Consider the following 21,876-nt stretch of genomic DNA (forward strand, 5'->3'; position numbering starts at 1 on the left):
ACAGACACAGACAGACAGACAGACACAGACAGACAGACAGACAGAGACAGACACAGACAGACAGACAGACACAGACAGACACAGACAGACACAGACAGACAGACAGAGACAGACAGACACAGACACAGACAGACAGAGACAGAAAGAGGACTCCACCTCCACCACGATCACCATCAGGGGTGAATCATTCACCCGGTCAGGCAAACAGCGCCTATCAAGTGGGGGGATGTGTGGGGGGGGGGGGGGGAGGAAATCTGCGCAGCTTGACATACAGGAACGGAGCGTGAAGTCAGTCGGTGAGAGAGGAGACACGAGGAGGTCGCGGGTTCCGAGAGGAGGTGAACGTGCGTGTGTGTCTGTGTGTGACGAGGTGTCTGGGTGTCTGTTTGTGTGTGTACAGGTGTGTGTGTGTGTGTGACGAGGTGTGTGTCTGTGTGTGTGTGTCTGTGTGTGTGTGACGAGGTGTGTATGTGTACAGGTGTGTGTGTGACGAGGTGGTGGTGGATGTGGAGGTGGTGGAGGTGAAGGTGGTAGAGGTGGTGGTGGAGGTGGTGGTGTTAGAAGTGGTGATGGTGGTGGAGGTGGTGGTGGTGGAGGTGGTGGAGGTGAAGGTGGTGGAGGTGGTGGTGGAGGTGGTGGTTGTGGTGGTGGTGGTGGTGGTAGAAGTGGTGGTGGTGGTGGAGGTGGTGGTTGTGGTGGTGGTGGGTTTTGGTGGAGGTGGTGGTGGTGGAGGTGATGGGGGTGGTGGAGGTGGAGGAGGTGGAGGTGGTGGAGGCGGAGGTGGTGGAGGTGGTGGTGGAGGTGGTGGAGGTGGAGGAGGTGGTGGTGGAGGTGGTGGAGGTGGTGTTGGTGGTGGAGGTGGTGGAGGTGGTGTTGGTGGTGGAGGTGGTGGAGGTGGTGGTGGTGGTGGAGGTGGTGGTGGAGGAGGAGGAGGTGGTGGTGGAGGTGGAGGAGGTGGGGTGGAGGTGGTAGAGGTGGTGGTGGAGGTGGTGGTGGAGGTGGAGGAGGTGGTGGTGGATGTGGTGGAGGAGGTTGTGGAGGTGGTGGTGGAGGTGGTCGTGGTAGAGGTGGTGGAGGAGGTGTAATGAGGTGGTGGTGAAGGTGGTGGTGGATGTGGTGGTGGAGGTAGAGGAGGAGGTGGTGGAGGTGGTGGTGGTGGTGGAGGTGTAATGACGACATGAATGTTGTGTTGTTGAGTGTCGGGTAGAGGCTGGGACGGACAGGACGGTCGGTGATGCAGGTGAAGGCGATGGGGGTGAAGTGGGTGATGGCGGTGATGGCGGTGATGGCGTTGTGCGACCTGGGATGTGCACAAGCCTCACGCACAGGTCAGTGAACATGGGTGGGTGAGTGTCTGTGTGTGTTTGAGTATCTGTGTGAGTGAGTGTCTGTATGAGTGTCTGTGTGTGTGAGTGGGTGGGTGTCTGTGTGAGTGAGTGAGTGTCTGTGTGAGTGTCTGTGTGAGTGAGTGTCTGTGTGAGTGGGTGAGTGGGTGAGTGAGTGTCTGTGTGATTGAGTGGGTGTCTGAGTGAGTGTCTGTGTGAGTGAGTGAGTGTGTGTGTGTGTGTGTGAGTGAGTGTGTGAGTGTGTGGGTGAGTGTCTGTGTGATTGAGTGGGTGAGTGAGTGGGTGTCTGAGTGAGTGTCTGTGTGAGTGAGTGAGTGTGTGTGTGAGTGATTGTCTGTGTGAGTGAGTGAGTGTCTGAGTGAGTGGGTGAGTGTCTGTGTGAGTGTCTGAGTGAGTGGGTAAGTGTCTGAGTGGGTGAGTGTCTGTGTGAGTGAGTGTCTGTGTGAGTGAGTGTTTGTGTGAGTGTCTGTGTGATTGAGTGGGTGAGTGTCTGAGTGAGTGTCTGTGTGAGTGAGTGTCTGAGTGAGTGTATGTGTGAGTGAGTGTCTGTGTGAGTGAGTGTGTGAGTGTGTGGGTGAGTGTCTGAGTGAGTGGGTAAGTGTCTGAGTGAGTGTCTGTGTGAGTGATTGTCTGTGTGAGTGAGTGAGTGTCTGTGTGAGTGGGTGAGTGGCTGTGTGAGTGTCTGCGTGAGTGAGTGTCTGTGTGAGTGGGTGAGTGTCTGAGTGAGTGGGTGAGTGTCTGAGTGAGCGGGTGAGTGTCTGTCTGAGTGAGTGTCTGAGTGAGTGGGTGAGTAACTGGTGAGTAACTGGTGAGCGGTGGTGAGTTCAGGCTCGTGCGAGGAGCGCTGCGATGAGGCGCTGTTCTCCGGCGTCAGCCAATCGGAGTGCGCCTGTGACCCCTACTGCAAGGGACGCCGGGACTGCTGCCCGGACTACGACGACCTTTGCATCACAAGTACGCGACAAAGACAAAGCTCCCCCGTGTAGCCTGCAACAAGGCCGCAGGGGCAAGTGCTGTTAGCGAGCAGCAGCACCTGTGGCACACGGAGGGGGTGTGGGATGGCCAGCGCCACCACGCCCGGCCGCCTTTGTCTCCCCAGTGGCGATGTTTTACTACGCACCCTTACACCAGGTAGCTCATTTGAGGCTGAGTCGACCTAGGGGAGGCCCAGGACCGGTTCGGATAATCGTCACTGAGTGGTGTTGACCGTGAGCGGCAATCGAACCCGTGTCACCAGGGTCGTAGCGCAGCGTAGTGCTAACCACTACACCCACCGCTCCCCACTCACTCACTCACACACAGTGCTCTAACGACTACAACAACAACAACCGCCATTTGCCACCAAGTGGCGGTGACGTCACCACGACGCTTGTGCCAGGCTAGGTGCACCTTGAGGCTACCACGTGAAGTGTCGAACGCCCGCTGGCAGGAGGTCACGGGGAAGACCCAGCAAGTGCCACGGGTCGACTAGTGCTGATGTGCCAGGCTAGGTGCACCAGGAGGTCACGGGACAGACCCATCAGGTGGCACGGGTCGAATGACTGAGATGACCGAGATGACGGAGATGACTGGCTGATGCACCACCTGTGCCCCCTACTGTGCCAACTTGCTATGCTTTAACAACCCGGCGCTCCGCTCGTTGTTGTGAGCGTTGCTCCTCCGCCCTCCATTGTTGTTGGAGGGCCACGCTCCCACGCCCCCTTCATTCGTTTCTTCAGAACAAAAGCACTCCCTGTGGTTTGGCAGTCTCCTGCCCCGAGTGGAGGACTGTCCACCCCTCATGGTGGCAGGAGCCAGAGCCGGTCCACCGGACCTCCAGACTACCAGAGAGATGCAGGCGGTACCGGTCCAGCTCCTGACAGAGGAGTGGCCAGCCTCTCCTCTGCAGTGAGCGTTCGAACATTCCACGTGGCCACACATAGTGGTTTTTCGTTGTTTCTGGAGGAGCCCCGAGGGTAAAAATTCAATCTCCTGGCTCCGCCAAATGGGGTTTTGCCAGGAGACATCATAGACGCCTGTCCCCCCGTGGCCTCCGGCACAAGCTTATTAGTTAGATATTTCAGTCGTGGTTTGGTAATTTATTGAAGGTGGAGGGGTTTCCAGCCCCTCGCACCCGTTCAGAGCCCCCATTTGGCCGCTGTGGTGGTCACAGTCGCCATGAGGGGAAAGGCCAATCTCAGATGGCCTTCCCCCCACGGCACTGCCCACCACAGCGTTGCCATCCGGGCACCAACAAAAAGGTACGGGGTTGTTTTGCCACACACAGACACATACTGACACAAACACTCACACACAGACACACACTGACACACACACTCACACACAGACACACACTGACACACACACTCACACACAGACACACACTGACACACACACTCACACACAGTCACACACTGACACAAACACTCACACACAGACACACACTGACACACACACTCACACACAGACACACACTGACACACACACTCACACACAGACACACACTGACACACACAAACTAGAGCACACGCACATAACCCTCACCCCTAACCCTCACCCCTAGCCCTCACCCCTAACACTCACCTAAACCCTCACCCCAAACTCTTACCTCTAACACTCACCTCTAACACTCACCCCTAACACTCACCCCTAACACTCACCCATAACCCTCACCCCTAACAGTCACCCCTCTCACACCCCCCCCCACCCCTAACACTCACCCCTAACACTCACCCCTAACACTCACCCCCAACACTCACCCCTAACCCTCACCCCTAACCCTCACCCCTAACACTCACCCCTAACACTCACCCCTAACACTCACCCCCAACATTCACCCCTTACCCTCACCCCTAACACTCACCCCTAACACTGACCCCCAACACTCACCCCTAACCCTCACCCCTGACCCTCACCCCTAACACTCACCCATAACACTCACCCCTAACACTCACCCCTAAGCCTCACCCCTAACACTCACCCCTAACCCTCACCCCTAACACTCACCCCCAACATTCACCCCTTACCCTCACCCCTAACACTCACCCCTAACACTGACCCCCAACACTCACCCCTAACCCTCACCCCTGACCCTCACCCCTAACACTCACCCATAACACTCACCCCTAACACTCACCCCTAAGCCTCACCCCTAACACTCACCCCTAACCCTCACCCCTAAACCTCACCCCTAACACTGACCCCCAACACTCACCCCTAACCCTCACCCCTGACCCTCACCCCTAACACTCACCCGTAACACTCACCCCTAACACTCACCCCTAACCCTCACCCCTAAACCTCACCCCTAACCCTGACCCCTAACCCTCACCCCTAACCCTGACCCCTAACCCTCACCCCTAACACTCACCCATAACCCTCACCCCTAACCCTCACCCCTAACCCTCACCCCTAACACTCACCCATAACCCTCACCCCTAACCCTCACCCCTAACCCTCACACCTAACCCTCACCCCTAACCCTGACCCCTAACACTCACCCATAACCCTCACCCCTAACACTCACCCATAACCCTCACCCCTAACACTCACCCATAACCCTCACCCATAACCCTCACCCCTAACACTCACCCATAACCCTCACCCCTAACACTCACCCATAACCCTCACCCATAACCCTCACCCCTAACACTCACCCATAACCCTCACCCCTAACCCTCACCCCTAACCCTCACCCCTAACCCTGACCCCTAACCCTCACCCCTAACACTCACCCATAACCCTCACCCCTAACACTCACCCATAACCCTCACCCCTAACACTCACCCCTAACCCTCACCCCTAACACTCACCCCTCACCCCTAACCCTCACCCCTAACTCTCACCCCTAACACTCACCCCTCACCCCTAACCCTCACCCCTAACTCTCACCCCTAACACTCACCCCTCACCCCTAACCCTCACCCCTAACTCTCACCCCTAACACTCACCCCTCACCCCTAACCCTCACCCCTAACTCTCACCCCTAACACTCACCCCTCACCCCTAACCCTCACCCCTAACTCTCACCCCTAACACTCACCCCTCACCCCTAACCCTCACCCCTAACTCTCACCCCTAACACTCACCCCTCACCCCTAACCCTCACCCCTAACTCTCACCCCTAACACTCACCCCTCACCCCTAACCCTCACCCCTAACTCTCACCCCTAACACTCACCCCTCACCCCTAACCCTCACCCCTAACTCTCACCCCTAACACTCACCCCTCACCCCTAACCCTCACCCCTAACTCTCACCCCTAACACTCACCCCTCACCCCTAACCCTCACCCCTAACTCTCACCCCTAACACTCACCCCTCACCCCTAACCCTCACCCCTAACTCTCACCCCTAACACTCACCCCTCACCCCTAACCCTCACCCCTAACTCTCACCCCTAACACTCACCCCTCACCCCTAACCCTCACCCCTAACTCTCACCCCTAACACTCACCCCTCACCCCTAACCCTCACCCCTAACTCTCACCCCTAACACTCACCCCTCACCCCTAACCCTCACCCCTAACTCTCACCCCTAACACTCACCCCTCACCCCTAACCCTCACCCCTAACTCTCACCCCTAACACTCACCCCTCACCCCTAACCCTCACCCCTAACTCTCACCCCTAACACTCACCCCTCACCCCTAACCCTCACCCCTAACTCTCACCCCTAACACTCACCCCTCACCCCTAACCCTCACCCCTAACTCTCACCCCTAACACTCACCCCTCACCCCTAACCCTCACCCCTAACTCTCACCCCTAACACTCACCCCTCACCCCTAACCCTCACCCCTAACTCTCACCCCTAACACTCACCCCTCACCCCTAACCCTCACCCCTAACTCTCACCCCTAACACTCACCCCTCACCCCTAACCCTCACCCCTAACTCTCACCCCTAACACTCACCCCTCACCCCTAACCCTCACCCCTAACTCTCACCCCTAACACTCACCCCTCACCCCTAACCCTCACCCCTAACTCTCACCCCTAACACTCACCCCTCACCCCTAACCCTCACCCCTAACTCTCACCCCTAACACTCACCCCTCACCCCTAACCCTCACGCCTCTCACAACCGCCCCCCCCGCCCCCCCCCCATAGTAACTCGTGGCGACCTCCCGGATGACTTTGACCCCTCGGTGGAGGAGGAGGAGGAGGACCTCACCAGCGTGATCATCCACCCTGAAGCCGACATCAGCCACGAGGAGGGTGGCGTGGAGGGGGAGGCTGGTGCTGGTGGTGGTGGTGCTGGTGCTGGTGGTGCTGGTGCTGGTGGTGCTGGTAGGGGAGATGATTTTGAGGAGGTGCTGGGAGGAGACACCGCTGAGGAGGGCCTCTATCCGCCCAGGGTAAAGATGACGCAGGATGTCGTCTTCGTGGTCGTCATCATCGTCTTCATCGTCGCGGTCGTCATCATCGCCGTAATCGTCGTGACGATCATCATCGTCGTCGTCGTCGTCACAATCGCCATCGTCGTAATCGTCGTAATCATCGAGTCGATCGTCGTCGTCGTCGTTGTGGTGATCGTTATCGTCGTCGTCATCACGATCGTCATCATCGTCGTCGTAATCATCGTCACGATCATTGTCGTCATCATCGTCGTAATCGTCGTAATCATCGAGACGATCGTCGTCATCATCATCATCGTCGTCGTCGTTGTGGCGATCGTTATCACCGTCGTCATCACGATCGTCATCATCGTCGTAATCATTATGACGATCATCATCATCTTTGTCGTCACGATCATCATCGTCGTGATTGTCATCATGGTCACTATTAATATTATGATCATCATCACCACCATCATGTTCGTGATCACGATCATCAACACTAGCCCAATCAACATCATCACAATCATCATCACCACCATCACCGTAATCGTCTTCCTCTCTCCCTAGGTTCCTGCAACACCACCACCGCATCAACCAGAACCACCAAAGCCACACCAACGACCACGACCGCAACCACCGCAACCACCGCAACCACCGCAACCACCGCAACCACCACAACAACCGCGACCTCCACAGAGACCCCCGTCCTCAGAGTCCGTCGATCAGAGGCCCGGCTCCCAGCGTCCCCACGGGGCCTCGACTCCCTTGGGACCCCAACCCGGGCCCCAGCGGCCCCACGAGGAGGGCCCAGGGCTTGCCGCCGCATCCCCCGGGGAGGCCACGGGGTCCACGGGCATGGCCCGGGGCTCGCCTCCCAAGGCCGAACTGTGCAGCGGGGAGGCCTTCGACGCCTTCATGACGACCCCCAACGGGACCGTGCTCGCCTTCCGCGGTACGGGGGGCCTAGGAGACGTTGACTACCTCGCTTGGTGGGCTAGGAGACGTTGACTACCTCGCTTGGTGGGCTAGGAGACGTTGACTACCTCGCGTGGTGGGCTAGGAGATGTTGACCACCTCGCCCGGTGTTGAGTCTATGGGCAGTGCTGAGTCTATGGTAAGCAGTGCTGAGTCTATGGTACAGTGTTGCATCTATGGTGCAATGTTGAGTCTATGGTGCAGTGTTGAGTCTATGGTGCAGTGTTGAGTTTATGGTGCAGTGTTGAGTCTATGGGCAGTGCTGAGTCTATGGGTAGTGTTGAGTCTATGGTGCATTGTTGAGTCTGTGGTGCAGTGTTGAGTCTATGGTGCAGTGCTGAGTCTATGGTGCAGTGTTGAGTCTATGGTGCAGTGTTGAGTTTATGGTGCAGTGTTGAGTCTATGGGCAGTGCTGAGTCTATGGGTAGTGTTGAGTCTATGGTGCATTGTTGAGTCTATGGTGCAGTGCTGAGTCTATGGTGCCGTGTTGAGTCTATGGTGCAGTGTTGAGTCTATGGGTAGCAGTGCTGAGTCTATACCCCATCCCCTACCATCTCCGAAAGAGCCTCCCATTCTCACCGCCCACCCCCCCCCCCCCCAGGGCTGTATGTCTGGGAGCTCTTCCCCGTCTCTGGAGGCTCCCCCGGCGCTCCCCGGCTCATCGAGGAGGCGTGGGGGGTCCCGGCCCCCGTGGATGCGGCCTTCACGCGCATCAACTGCCAGGCGCTCTCCTACATCTTCAAGGTGGTGGTCCACGTGATCCCCGCGTGCTCCCCGCGTGCGTCTGGAGGCTGATCAATGCCCCCCCAATCACCCCCCCCCCCCCGGGTGTGGTCGAAGGGTGGCACCCTATTGCTCAACCATGTTATGTGTCTTCTTGGTTCTTTCGGTAAAGTCACGTAGAAGGGAAGTAATAAAATAATAAAAAATGAAACATAATGAAATAATTCTCACGACGTTTCGGCCACAACGCAAGCAGCCGTCCTCAGGTGAAGAATAGGTCTGTCGAGAAGACAGAGTCTGAATGACAACCCCAGGCTTGGAGCGTCTTTTTTATGTATGCCGATGATCTGGTGATGGCCGCTCACTCGGAGGAGGAGTTGAAGGCGCTGCTGCTGAAACTGGAGCTGGCCACTAAGAGGGTGGGGCCTTACCATCAGCCCCACCAAAACAAAGCACCTGCCTGGGTATTTTGTGCCATCGGACACTCCACAACCTCCACAATTCCCAATTGGTGATGGGGCAGTTGTGGAGAGAGTGGAGAGTTTCCCATACCTGGGCAGTGTGCCTCATGACCGGCTCTGGTTTGGCAGCAGAGGTCTCACTCCGAATCAGTCGAGAGGCAATATCTTATCATCGGCTGCGTAACGCTGCTGTGTGGAAGCTACCTGGTCTGTCACTCCGCACGAAGATTAAGGTCTTCTCGGCCACGGTCATTCCCTTCCTTCTCTACGCTTGTCAAACGTGGACCCCCCTAATGGAGAATCTTCACCGGTTAGAAACATTTAGGCTGGCCTGCCTACGATCCATCCTGGGTTTAACCTGCAGGCTGGATTGTGTGAGGAGCTCACAAATCCTTGAATGATCTGGACAAAGTCCCATTGGTGAGCTCATCCGGCAGGCAAACTGTGTTGGCTGGGTCATGTAGCCTGCATGCCCAGCCACCGCATGCCTAAACAGCTTTTGTTCGGCCGCATAGAGGGGGCTAAACGGGCACGACACGGGCTAGAGAAGAGATTGAGTGATGGGTGAGTGCATGAGCGAGTGGGTGAGTTGGTGACACGGGCTAGAGTAGAGATGGAGTGATGGGTGAGTGAGTTGGTGGGTGGGTGGGTGAGTGGGTGAGTGAGTGAGTGTGTGGTTTAGTGAGTGGGTGAGTTGGTGACGCGTCCTAGAGACGAGATGGAGTGATGGGTGAGTGAGTGGGTGAGTGGCACGGGCTAGATAAGATATGGAGTGATGGGTGAGTGGGTGAGTTGGTGACACGTGCTAGAGAAGAGACAGAGTGATAGTGAGTGAGTGGGTGAGTTGGTGACGCGGGCTGAACAAAGAGATGGAGTGATGGGTGTCTGTGTCATTGCCGCTGTGTCTGTCTGTGTGTGTCGTTGTCTCTGTGTCTGTCTGTGTGTGTGTCTTTGTCTCTGTGTCTGTCTGTCTGTCTCTGTACCTTGGTCTGTGTGTGTGTCGTTGTCTCTTTGTCTGTATGTGTGTGTGTCTATCTCTGTGTCTGTCTGTGTGTGTGTGTCTTTGTCTGTGTGTGTGTCTATCTGTGTGTGTTGTTGTCTTTGTGTCTGTCTGTGTGTGTCGTTGTCTCTGTCTGTATGTGTGTGTCGTTGTCTCTGTGTCTGTCTGTGTGTGTATCTCTGTCTGTGTGTCTGTCTGTGTGTCTGTATGTCTGTCTGTATGTCTGTCTGTGTGTGTGTGTGTCGTTGCCTCTGTGTCTGCCTGTCTGTCTGTCTGTGCTTATCATTGCCTCTGTGTCTGTCTGTGTGTCTGTCTGTGTGTGTATCTTTGTCTCTGTGTCTCTGTCTGTGTGTCTGTGTGTCTGTCTGTATGTCTGTCTGTGTGTGTGTGTGTCGTTGCCTCTGTGTCTGCCTGTCTGCCTGTCTGTGCTTATCATTGCCTCTGTGTCTGTCTGTGTGTCTGTCTGCGTGTGTGTATTTTTGTCTCTGTGTGTCTGTCTGTGTGTCTGTGTGTCTGTCTGTATGTCTGTCTGTGTGTGTGTGTCGTTGCCTCTGTGTCTGCCTGTCTGTCTGTCTGTGCTTATCATTGCCTCTGTGTCTGTCTGTGTGTCTGTCTGTGTGTGTGTATCTTTGTCTCTGTGTGTCTGTCTGTGTGTCTGTCTGTATGTCTGTCTGTGTGTGTGTGTCGTTGCCTCTGTGTCTGCCTGTCTGTCTGTCTGTGCTTATCATTGCCTCTGTGTCTGTCTGTGTGTCTGTCTGTATGTGTGTATCTTTGTCTCTGTGTGTCTGTCTGTGTGTCTGCCTGTATGTCTGTCTGTGTGTGTGTGTCGTTGCCTCTGTGTCTGCCTGTCTGCCTGTCTGTGCTTATCATTGCCTCTGTGTCTGTCTGTGTGTCTGTCTGTGTGTGTGTATCTTTGTCTCTGTGTGTCTGTCTGTGTGTCTGTCTGTATGTCTGTCTGTGTGTGTGTGTGTGTGTCGTTGCCTCTGTGTCTGCCTGTCTGTCTGTCTGTGCTTATCATTGCCTCTGTGTTTGTCTGTGTGTCTGTCTGTGTGTGTATCTTTGTCTCTGTGTCTCTGTCTGTGTGTCTGTGTGTCTGTCTGTATGTCTGTCTGTGTGTGTGTGTGTGTGTCGTTGCCTCTGTGTCTGCCTGTCTGTCTGTCTGTGCTTATCATTGCCTCTGTGTCTGTCTGTGTGTCTGTCTGTGTGTGTATCTCTGTCTGTGTGTCTGTCTGTGTGTCTCTATGTCTGTGTGTGTGTGTGTCGTTGCCTCTGTGTCTGCCTGTCTGTCTGTCTGTGCTTATCATTGCCTCTGTGTCTGTCTGTGTGTCTGTCTGTGTGCGTATCTCTGTCTGTGTGTCTGTCTGTGTGTCTGTGTGTCTGTCTGTATGTCTGTCTGTGTGTGTGTGTCGTTGCCTCTGTGTCTGCCTGTCTGTCTGTCTGTGCTTATCATTGCCTCTGTGTCTGTCTGTGTGTCTGTCTGTGTGTGTGTATCTTTGTCTCTGTGTGTCTGTCTGTGTGTCTGTCTGTATGTCTGTCTGTGTGTGTGTGTCGTTGCCTCTGTGTCTGCCTGTATGTCTGTCTGTGCTTATCATTGCCTCTGTGTCTGTCTGTGTGTCTGTCTGTGTGTGTATCTCTGTCTGTGTGTCTGTCTGTGTGTCTGTATGTCTGTCTGTATGTCTGTGTGTGTGTGTGTCGTTGCCTCTGTGTCTGCCTGTCTGTCTGTCTGTGCTTATCATTGCCTCTGTGTCTGTCTGTGTGTGTGTATCTTTGTCTCTGTGTGTCTGTCTGTGTGTCCGTGTGCTCGCTCCAGGGAGACAAGTACTGGCGCTTCACGGACGGGGTGCTCGACCGCGGCTTCCCGCGCAGCATCTCGCGGGGGTTCCCGCGGGTCCCGTCCACTCCGGACGCGGCCTTCGCCGTCCCGCGATCCCGGCACGCTCAGGAGCACGCCTACTTCTTCAAGGGTGAGCCCACGAGGGCCTCGACCCCCTGCCTAGACCCCCCTAGACCCCGTCTAGACCCCATCTAGACCCCGTCTAGACCCCGTCTAGACCCCGTCTAGTCCCCCCGTAGATCCCCCCTAGACCCCCTGCCTAGACCCCCTGCCAGACCCCCTAGACCCCCCTAGACCCCCCTAGACCACGTCTAGACCCCGTCTAGACCCCGTCTAGACCCCCCGTAGATCCCCCCTAGACCCCCTGCCTAGACCCCCCTAGACCCCCTGCCAGACCCCCTAGACCCCCCTAGACCCCCCTAGACCCCGTCTAGACCCCGTCTAGACCCCGTCTAGATCCCCCGTAGATCCCCCCTAGACCCCCTGCCTAGACCCCCCTAGACCCCCTGCCAGACCCCCTAGACCCCACCTAGACACCCCCTAGACCCCCCCTAGACACCCCCTAGACCCCCCTAGACCCCCCTAGACCCCACCTAGACACCCCCTAGACCCCCCTAGATCCCCCTAGACCCCCCTAGACCCCCCTAGACCCCCCTAGACCCCCCTAGACACCCCCTAGACCCCCCTAGACCCCCCTAGACCCCCCCTAGACACCCCCTAGACCCCCCTAGACCCCCCTAGACCCCCCTAGACCCCCCTAGACCCCACCTAGACACCCCCTAGACCCCCCTAGACCCACCTAGACCCCCCTAGACCCCACCTAGACACCCCCTAGACCCCCCTAGACCCCCCTAGACCCCCTTAGACACCCCCTAGACCCCCCTAGACCCCCCTAGACCCCACCTAGACACCCCCTAGACCCCCCTAGACCCCACCTAGACACCCTCTAGACCCCCCTAGACCCCACCTAGACACCCCCTAGACCCCCCTAGACCCCACCTAGACACCCCCTAGACCCCCCTAGACCCCACCTAGACACCCCCTAGACCCCCCTAGACCCCACCTAGACACCCCCTAGACCCCCCTAGATCCCCCTAGACCCCCCTAGACCCCACCTAGACACCCCCTAGACCCCCCTAGACCCCACCTAGACACCCCCTAGACCCCCCGAGATCCCCCTAGACCCCCCTAGACCCCACCTAGACACCCCCTAGACCCCCCTAGACCCCACCTAGACACCCCCTAGACCCCCCGAGATCCCCCTAGACCCCCCTAGACCCCACCTAGACACCCCCTAGACCCCCCTAGACCCCACCTAGACACCCCCTAGACCACCCTAGACCCCACCTAGACACCCCCTAGACCCCCTGCCTAGATCCCGTCTAGACCCCCCCTAGACCCCATCTAGACTCCGTTTTGGCCCCCCCCTAGACCCCCCCTAGACCCCGTCTAGACCCCCCTAGCCCCCACTAGACCCCCCTAGACCCCACTAGCCCACACCCCCACCTAGCCACCATCCCAGGGCCAGCCCTGGCATGGCTCAAGTTTGGTTTTGTTTTTTTCCACTGGCTACAAACCGAGCCGTACCAGGGCCAGCTCTGGCATGGCTCAGGTTGGGTTTTGTTTTTTTCCACTGGCTACAAACCGAGCCGTACCAGGGCCAGCTCTGGCATGGCTCAGGTTGGGTTTTGTTTTTTTCCACTGGCTACAAACCGAGCCGTACCAGGGCCAGCTCTGGCATGGCTCAGGTTGGGTTTTGTTTTTTTCCACTGGCTACAAACCGAGCCATACCAGGGCCAGCCCTGTCATGGTTCAGGTTGGGTTTTGTTTTTTTCCACTAGCTAGAAGCTGAGCCGTGCCAGTACGTGTTCCTCTTTGTCTATCTCGCTCTATCTACCTCTCCAGGAAGCCAGTACTGCAAGCACGTGTTCCTCTCTTTGTGTATATCTCTCTCTGATTTCGAAAAGTGTATTGGTTTAGCCATGTTTGTTTGTTGTAGTACAGAGTTAGACTGATGGCCTTAATCTAAGTTGTTTTATGGTTGTTGTTGTTGTTGATGTTTGACTTGCATCCCACTGGGATTTTTGCACACAGCGTTGGTGTACGGTGTTTTTTTCTGCAATATTTTGCTGTCTTTTCTTAGATTTTCTGTTTGCACTTAGTCACTTAGTCACTTTAATATGTTTTTTGTTCGTGTTTTTGTTTTTTGTTTGTTGCGGTTGCACCCGATTCAAGAGCCAAATGGCTCACAGGGCTATACCTAATAAATGAACTTGAACTTGAACTCTATATATCCCCGTGTACCTCTCTCTTTATATCTACAGGAGGGCAGTACTACAAGTACACGTTCCGCCAGCAGTCGAGCTCCCGCGAGTGCCGGCGGCACACTCGCCCGCGAGCCCCCCACTCGGCGCACTTGCACGGAGCCCCCCACGGCTGGGACGCCTTCATGAGCCGCTTCTTCTCGGCCAGACACGGTGCGTGTATACACGTGTGCGTTTGTGTACACGTGTGTGTGTGTACACGTGTGTGTGTGTGCACGTCATCTCAGTCAGTCGACCGGTGGCACCTGCTGGGTCTGCCCCGTGACCTCCTGCCAGCGGGCGTTCGACACTTCACGTGGCCTCAAGGTGCACATGGCCTGGCACAAGCGTCGGGGTGACGTCACCGCCACTTAGTGGCGAATGGCAGTTGTTGTTGTTGTTGTTGAGTGAGTGTGAGTGTGTGTACACGTGTGTGTGTGTGTGTACACGGGTGTATAGTTGTGTATAATGTGGGTGCTCGGAGCGATCTGTGGTTCCGATTCTATTGGAGAGAGGCCACGCGATGGCCGCCCTGGGTGACTACTATTGTTGTGGAGCCCTCCACCACCCAACGCGGCCAAACAAATTGAATTGCTGCCCCTACTGCTGCTACTGCTACTACTGCTACTATTACTGTTACTACTACTGATACTGCTACTGCTGCTACTACTGCTCCTACTACTACTGCTGCTGCTACTACTACTGCTGCTACTACTGCTACTACTACTGCTGCTGCTACTGCTACTGCGACTACTGCTGCTACTGCTACTACTACTACGACTGCTGCTACTACTACTACTACTGCTGCTACTACTGCTACTACTGCTGTTACTACGACTGCTGCTACTACTGCTGCTACTACTACTGCTGCTGCTACTACTGCTACTACTACTGCTGCTACTACTGCTACTGCTGCTACTGCTGCTACGACTGCAACTACTGCTGCTGTCTCCGCTGCTGCTGCTGCCCCAGACAAGTGCTACCCGCGGGACACGGCACGTAGCTGGCGCGGCGTTCCCACGCGTCTGGAGGCGGCCATGTTGTCACCCTACCCGGCACACCCCCACGCCAGCCTGGACGTCTACTTCTACAGCGGAGGTGCAGTCGCGTGGTGTATAGTATAGTGTATAGTAGTGTAGTGTATAGTGTAGTGTATAGTAGTGTAGTGTATAGTGTAGTGTATAGTGTAGTGTATAGTAGTGTGTAGTGTATAGTAGTGTATAGTGTAGTAGTGTATAGTGCAGAGGTGGGACAAAGTCATTGTTATGCAAGTCCAAGTCGAGTCGCAAGTCATCAAATTCATGACTCGAGTCTGACTCGAGTCCAAGTCACATGACTCGAGTCCACACCTCTGGTATAGTGTAGTGTATAGTGTAGTGTATAGTGTAGTGTATAGTGTAGTGTATAGTGTAGTGTATAGTAGTGTAGTGTATAGTAGTGTAGTGTATAGTAGTGTAGTGTATAGTGTAGTGTATAGTGTAGTGTTTATACACTCCACTATACACTACACCACTATACCAAATTGAATACTCATCTCATTATAACTGCTTGCCGTTGTTGCCTTGAGTTTGTAGTCCGTCCCATGCACCCTCCTGTGTGTGCGTGGGCAAGAATCCTACTAACAGTGCCCCCCCCCCCCCCAGTGTGTGTTAGTGGGGAGCGGTAGTGTAGTGGTTAGCGCACTGCCCTATGAACCCGGCGACCTGGGTTTGATTCCCGCTCACGGCAAAAACCAGTGACGATTATCTGAACCGGTCCCGGGGCCTCCCCTAGGTCGACTCAGCCTCAAATGAGTACCTGCTGCGGTGTGAAACATCGCCACTGGGGAGACAAAGGCGGTCGGGCGTGGTGCTGGCCACCCACCCCCTCGTGTACCGTTCCGGCCTTCATAGGTGCTCGCTAACAGCACTTGCCCCTACAGTCTGTTGAGGCTACACGGGGGATCTAAAGTAGAATATTCGTGGGTTTGTCGGCAATAACTAAAAAAACAAAATTGTTATTTTTGTCATTTTCTTTGAACCTACCTAGGTGACTTTACCGAAAGACCCAAAAATATCCTACAACCTGTCCCCCCCTTGTGTGTGCGTGGGCAAAACTCCTACTAACTGTGACCCGCCCCCCCTATGTGCGTGGGAAAAACTCCTACTAACTGTGACCCGCCCCCCCTATGTGCGTGGGCAATAATCCTACTAACTGTGACCCCCCTGTGTGTGTGTGGGAAAGAATCCTGCTAACTGTGACCCCCCTATGTGCGTGGGTAAGAATCCTACTAACTGTGCCCCCCCTGTGTGTGTGTGGGAAAGAATCCTACTAACTGTGTCCCCCCTGTGTGTGCGTAGGCAATAATCCTACTAACTGTGTCCCCCCTGTGTGTGCGTCGGCAATAATCATACTAACTGTGATCCCCCCTGTGTGTGCATGGGTAAGAATCCTACTAACTGCCCCCCCCCCCTGTGTGTGTGCGTGGGCAAGAATCCTACTAAATGTGACCCGCCGCCCTATATGCGTGGGCAAGAATCCTACTAACTGTGCCCCCCTGGTTGTAGAATATTCGTGGGTTTTTTGGCAATAACTAAAACAACGAATTTGTTATTTTTGTCATTTTCTTTGAACCTATCTACGTGACTTTACCGAAAGACCCAAAAATATCCTACAACCTGTCCCCCCCCCCTGTGTGTGCGTGGGTAAGAATCCTACTAACAGTGCCCCCCCTGTGTGTGCGTGGGTAAGAATCCTACTAACTGTGCCCCCACCTGTGTGTGCGTGGGTAAGAATCCTACTAACAGTGCCCCCACCTGTGTGTGCTTGGGTAAGAATCCTACTAACAGTGCCCCCCCCCCTGTGTGTGCGTGGGTAAGAATCCTACTAACTGTGACCCGCCCCCCCCCTATGTGCGTGGGTAAGAATCCTACTAACTGTGCCCCCCCCCTGTGTGTGCGTGGGTAAGAATCCTACTAACTGTGACCCGCCCCCCCCTATGTGCGTGGGTAAGAATCCTACTAACAGTGCCCCCACCTGTGTGTGCTTGGGTAAGAATCCTACTAACAGTGCCCCCCCCCTGTGTGTGCGTGGGTAAGAATCCTACTAACTGTGACCCGCCCCCCCCTATGTGCGTGGGTAAGAATCCTACTGTGACCCGCCCCCCTATGTGCGTGGGTAAGAATCCTACTGTGACCCGCCCCCCCCTATGTGCGTGGGTAAGAATCCTACTAACTGTGACCCGCCCCCCCTGTGTGCGTAGGTAAGTATCCTACTAACTGTGACCCGCCCCCCCCCTATGTGCGTGGGTAAGAATCCTACTGTGACCCGCCCCCCTATGTGCGTGGGTAAGAATCCTACTAACTGTGACCCGCCCCCCCTGTGTGCGTGGGTAAGTATCCTACTAACTGTGACCCGCCCCCCCTATATGCATGGGCAGACTCCTACTACCGCGTGGACCTGTCCAGCCGTCGAGTGGAGCGTGCCTCTCCGCCCTACCCACGCTCCATCGCCAAGTACTGGCTCAACTGCGACATCAAGTGACCCCCTGCCACCACACCCCCCACCGTGACGTCACAAAGGGCGCGTGGTTGTGACGTCACAAAGGGGGGTGATCCCCCCCCCCCTTCCTTCCCACCCCTCCGGCCGGTGACTTCACTTTCACGTGCATCCGCAAGACTCCGGAGTGTGTCATGGACTCGTGAATTATGCATAGAGAAGTCACACAGAGATACGTAGAGACCCATAGATATACATAGAGACCCGTAGGGATGCATAGAGACCAATAGAGACACGTAGAGATACATAGAGATACATAGAGACCCAAAGAGATGCGTAGACACCGATAGAGATGCATAGAGTCATGTAGAGATACATAGAGATGCATAGAGACATGTAGAGATGCATAGAGATACATAGAGACATGTAGAGATGCATAGAGATACATAGAGACACATAGAGATACATGGAGATACATAGAGATACATAGAGATACATAGATACACGTAGATATACATAGAGACCCATAAAACACGTAGAGATACACAGAGATACGTAGAGATGCATAGAGACACGTAGAGATACATAGAAACACAGAGTCACATAGAGATACACAGAGATACATAGAGATACATAGTCACATAGAGATACACAGATATACATAGAGATACATAGAGACACGTAGAGAATACATAGAGCTACATAGAGATCCATAGAGAAATGTAGAGACACGTAGAGATATATAGAGACACATATAGACACATAGAGACACATAGGGATCCATTAGAGCACCACACTTAGTGCCATACGCAACGATAAACACAAATCGACGAAGGCTGTTACGCCAATTCGCGTTCATTCAATTCGCACACGCACATGAACAATAATAATAATGATGGTGACGTTGATGATGATGATGATGAAATTATGCTGAACTCACTATATAGAGGAATTTGATTTGAGAACTCGTTGGCCTGTGGTTAAGCCCCACCCCCTAACTCCACAAGCCCCACCCCCCCAGTCTCTTCCTGTCTAAGCTCCGCCCCCTAACTCCACAAGTCCCACCCCCCCCCAGTCTCTTCCTGGTCTATGCCCTCCCCCCTAACGTCGCATCCCCTTCCTAATTAGGCTCCGCCTTTCTTTTATTTCATTTTGGCCACATGGGGTCAGTGCAGGTGGTGGGCGGGGTTAGTGGGGTAATGGTGGGGTCAGTGTGGCGGTGGGCAGAGAAGAGATGGAGTGATGTGGTACAGGAGGACGTGGAGCTGAGTGGATTTGCCGATGACTGGTACCAGCGATGTCAAGATCGGCCTCTGTGGAGGAGGCTCGTGAAGGACGCTACTGGGCAGTTGGAGGCAGTCGCCCTCCAGCAACAACGGAGGGCGGAGGAGCGACGCTCACAACAACGAGCGGAGCGCCGGGTGGCTAAAGCACAGCAAGTTGGCACAGTAGGGGGCACAGGTGGTGCATCAGCCAGTCATCTCGGTCATCTCGGTCAGTCGACCCGTGGCACCTGCTGGGTCTGCCCCGTGACCTCCTGCCAGCGGGCGTTCGACACTTCACGTGGCCTCAAGGTGCACATGGCCTGGCACAAGCGTCGTGGTGACGTCACCGCCACTTAGTGGCGAATGGCGGTTGTTGGTGGTGGGCAGTGGGCATGATCGGAGGGGGGGGGGTCAGAGTGAGTGGGGTGGTGGGCGTGGTCAGTGGAGCGGTGGGCGTGGTCAGGATGGGCTCAACTTTGACTATAATCGATCTTAGAGCAGCAGCTTCGTTGGATTCGACGATGATTCGCTAACGCGACGGTAACGTCACACGTATCGGTGATTGTGATCAAACCAATAAAGACTCTTGTGTTACATTCCACCTTCCTATGGCCAGGACCATTCACATGCTAATCTTGACTTAAGGCTGTCCTGACTGCATGGAATTCATATTCTTTGGGGTCATTCGGTAAATTCACCTAGATGGGTTCAAAGAAAATAACAAAAGTTGCCAATGTTAAATTTCGATTTAAAGCTTTCGTGACTGCAGGAATTCATCTTATTGGTTCTTTCGGTAAAGTCACGTAGAAGGGAAAAAATAAAATAATAAAAATAAAACATAATAAAATAATATAGAAAAATATTGTTATTTTTATTATTGTATTATTTTATTATATAAATTAATTTTATAATGTTTTATTTTTATTATTTTATTATTTCCCTTCTACGTGACTTTACCGAAAGAACCAAGAAGTTGCCAATGTTTATGATGGCGCTGACGATGATGATGGCGCTGACGATGATGATGGCCATGTTTATTGCCGTGATGCTATTGCTGATGATTACACTTTGTGAATTATGTTGGTGCTGTTGCTACTGATGATGATGGTGGTGGTTGGTGGCACTGATGATACTGATGTTGATGACTATTAAACGCCACTCTCCGATCTTACAATAGCATGCTAATTTCTCACGTTAACATCACTAGACCCGCCCACTTCGTTTATGACCCTTGGGGCTACACCCATTTCAAACCTTTAAAACAGCCTGCCTCAGCAGCTTACCTATTTTCTCCTCCTGAAGACGAACGCCCGCGTTACGATCGAAACGTCGTTGTTTTTTTGTTATTTTCTTTCAACATATCTACGTGACTTTACCGAAAGACCCTGAGAATATGAATTCCTGCAGTCACGAAAGCTTTAAGTCAAGATTTATGATAACACTTTATGAATTATGTTGGTGCTGCTGCTACTTCAGTTTCATTTCATGTATTAGGTTTAGCCCTGTGAGCCATTCGGCTCTTGAATCGTACGGTGCGAATCAGATTCAACGCAGCGGCTGATATCACCACCACCATCATCATCATCACCACGTGGAAATGTATCGTTGCAGCTAAATACTCTAAATTCGTAAATTTCGATTCTAAAATGTAGAGGGGCCGTCCATAAATGACGTCAGAGAGCCCGGAGGGAAAAGCCCAAGTGAGCACAGGGAGAGAGAGGCGCAAACTCCAAATATACAGCAGGACCCACGACCTCCTGTATACCAGGCGAGAAAGTCAACATCTCACCACGGGGAAAGAGAGGCGCAAACTCCAAATATACAGCAGCAGAAATGGTTAGGGTCGAGATGGAAAGCACGACCTCCTGTAGACCTGGCGAGGTAGTCAACATCTCCCGCGGTGAGAGAGAGACGCAGACTCCAAATATACAGCAGGACCCACGACCTCCTGCAGACCAGGCGAGATAGTCGACATCTCACCACGGGGAGAGAGACACAGACTCCAAATATACAGCAGGACCCACGACCTCCTGTAGACCAGGCGAGGTAGTTAACATCTCCCGCGACCTCCTGCATACCAGGCGAGGTAGTTAGGGGCCGTCCATAAATGACATCACGCACCTTGGGGGATAGGGGGATAGGGGGTCAGACATTTGTGCCGATGTGTGACGAGGGGGGGGGGGGGGGGGTTGAGAAATGTGACGTCACATCAAATGCGCAACTTTAAATAAATATAGGCAACACGTTCTACTTAATGAAATAGACTTTTTAATAAATGTTTTCTCCTACAACATCAGAGTGCAGCGCCACATTAAATACGCACTACAATGACAATAGTTTAAAGCGATTTGAAGCGTGTTTTATTGTTTTTGGGAGGAGGGGGGGGGGCAGAGCTTTGTGACGTCATATTTGAGGGGGGGGGGGTCTGACTTTATGTGACACGACGTGACGAGGGGTAGGGGGGGGGGGTCAAAAAATCGTCCAAAATCGCGTGACGTCATTTATGAACGGCCCTTTAACATCTCCCAGACGAGGTAGTCAACAGAGTCGCGTAGCCTTCATGCAGCAGTGGAAAGATCACGGTGATGGTGGTGAGTACGCTGAGAGACACAGAGAGAGACGAGAGAGAGGAGTTCGACGATTGGAGAAGACACGCAGGGTAAGAGACACCGCCATTACCACCACCACCACCACTTTGATGTTCATCTAGCAGTGGATAGTCTCGCGCCATGGAGAGGGGGGGGGGGTGGTGGTCTCGCGCCCATTGGTTTGAATGGGGGGAGGGGGTGATTTCTCGCTGATTGGTTGGAATTGTGGGGGGAGGGAGAGGTCTCACGCTGATTGGTTCGAATTGTGGGGGGAGGAGAGGTCTCATGCCCATTGGTTCGAATTGTGGGGGGGGGGGGGGGTGGTCTCACGCCCATTGGTTCGAATTGAATTGTGGGGGGAGGAGAGGTCTCACGCTGATTGGTTTGAATTGTGGGGGGGGGGGGGGGTGGTCTCACGCCCATTGGTTCGAATTGTGGGGGGGGGGGGGGTCTCGTGTGATTGGTTTGAATTGTGGGGGGAGGAGAGGTCTCGCGCCCATTGGTTTGAATGTGGGGAGGGGGTGATTTCGCGCTGATTGGTTTGAATTGTGGGGGGGGGGGGGCGGCTGTCTCGCGCTGATTGG

General features: G+C 54.3%; 1 protein-coding gene across 1 annotated transcript; it reads left to right on the forward strand.

Annotated features, from left to right (window-relative positions):
• The first annotated feature begins 307 nt into the window (after positions 1-307).
• Positions 308-17,484, forward strand: VTN (vitronectin). Its single transcript, XM_078883465.1, has 10 exons — positions 308-338; positions 1,208-1,328; positions 2,175-2,300; positions 6,437-6,684; positions 7,234-7,618; positions 8,243-8,385; positions 11,636-11,789; positions 13,984-14,136; positions 14,935-15,060; positions 17,381-17,484. Exons 2-10 carry the CDS (start codon positions 1,235-1,237, stop codon positions 17,482-17,484), a joined length of 1,533 nt encoding a protein of 510 aa, XP_078739591.1. The 5' UTR covers positions 308-338; positions 1,208-1,234.
• The last annotated feature ends 4,392 nt before the right edge of the window (positions 17,485-21,876 follow it).

This window comes from Lampetra fluviatilis, chromosome 71, assembly GCF_964198595.1.
Source record: "Lampetra fluviatilis chromosome 71, kcLamFluv1.1, whole genome shotgun sequence".
Taxonomy (NCBI): Eukaryota; Metazoa; Chordata; class Hyperoartia; order Petromyzontiformes; family Petromyzontidae; genus Lampetra; species Lampetra fluviatilis.

Bases quoted from the DNA above. Each gene is read 5' to 3' on its own strand.
- VTN (XM_078883465.1), top strand. From the start codon at position 1,235: ATGCAGGTGAAGGCGATGGGGGTGAAGTGGGTGATGGCGGTGATGGCG. The intron at 1,329-2,174 runs GTCAGTGAACAT...TGGTGAGTTCAG, and splicing joins TGCACAAGCCTCACGCACAG to GCTCGTGCGAGGAGCGCTGC. The intron at 6,685-7,233 runs GTAAAGATGACG...CTCTCTCCCTAG, and splicing joins AGGGCCTCTATCCGCCCAGG to GTTCCTGCAACACCACCACC.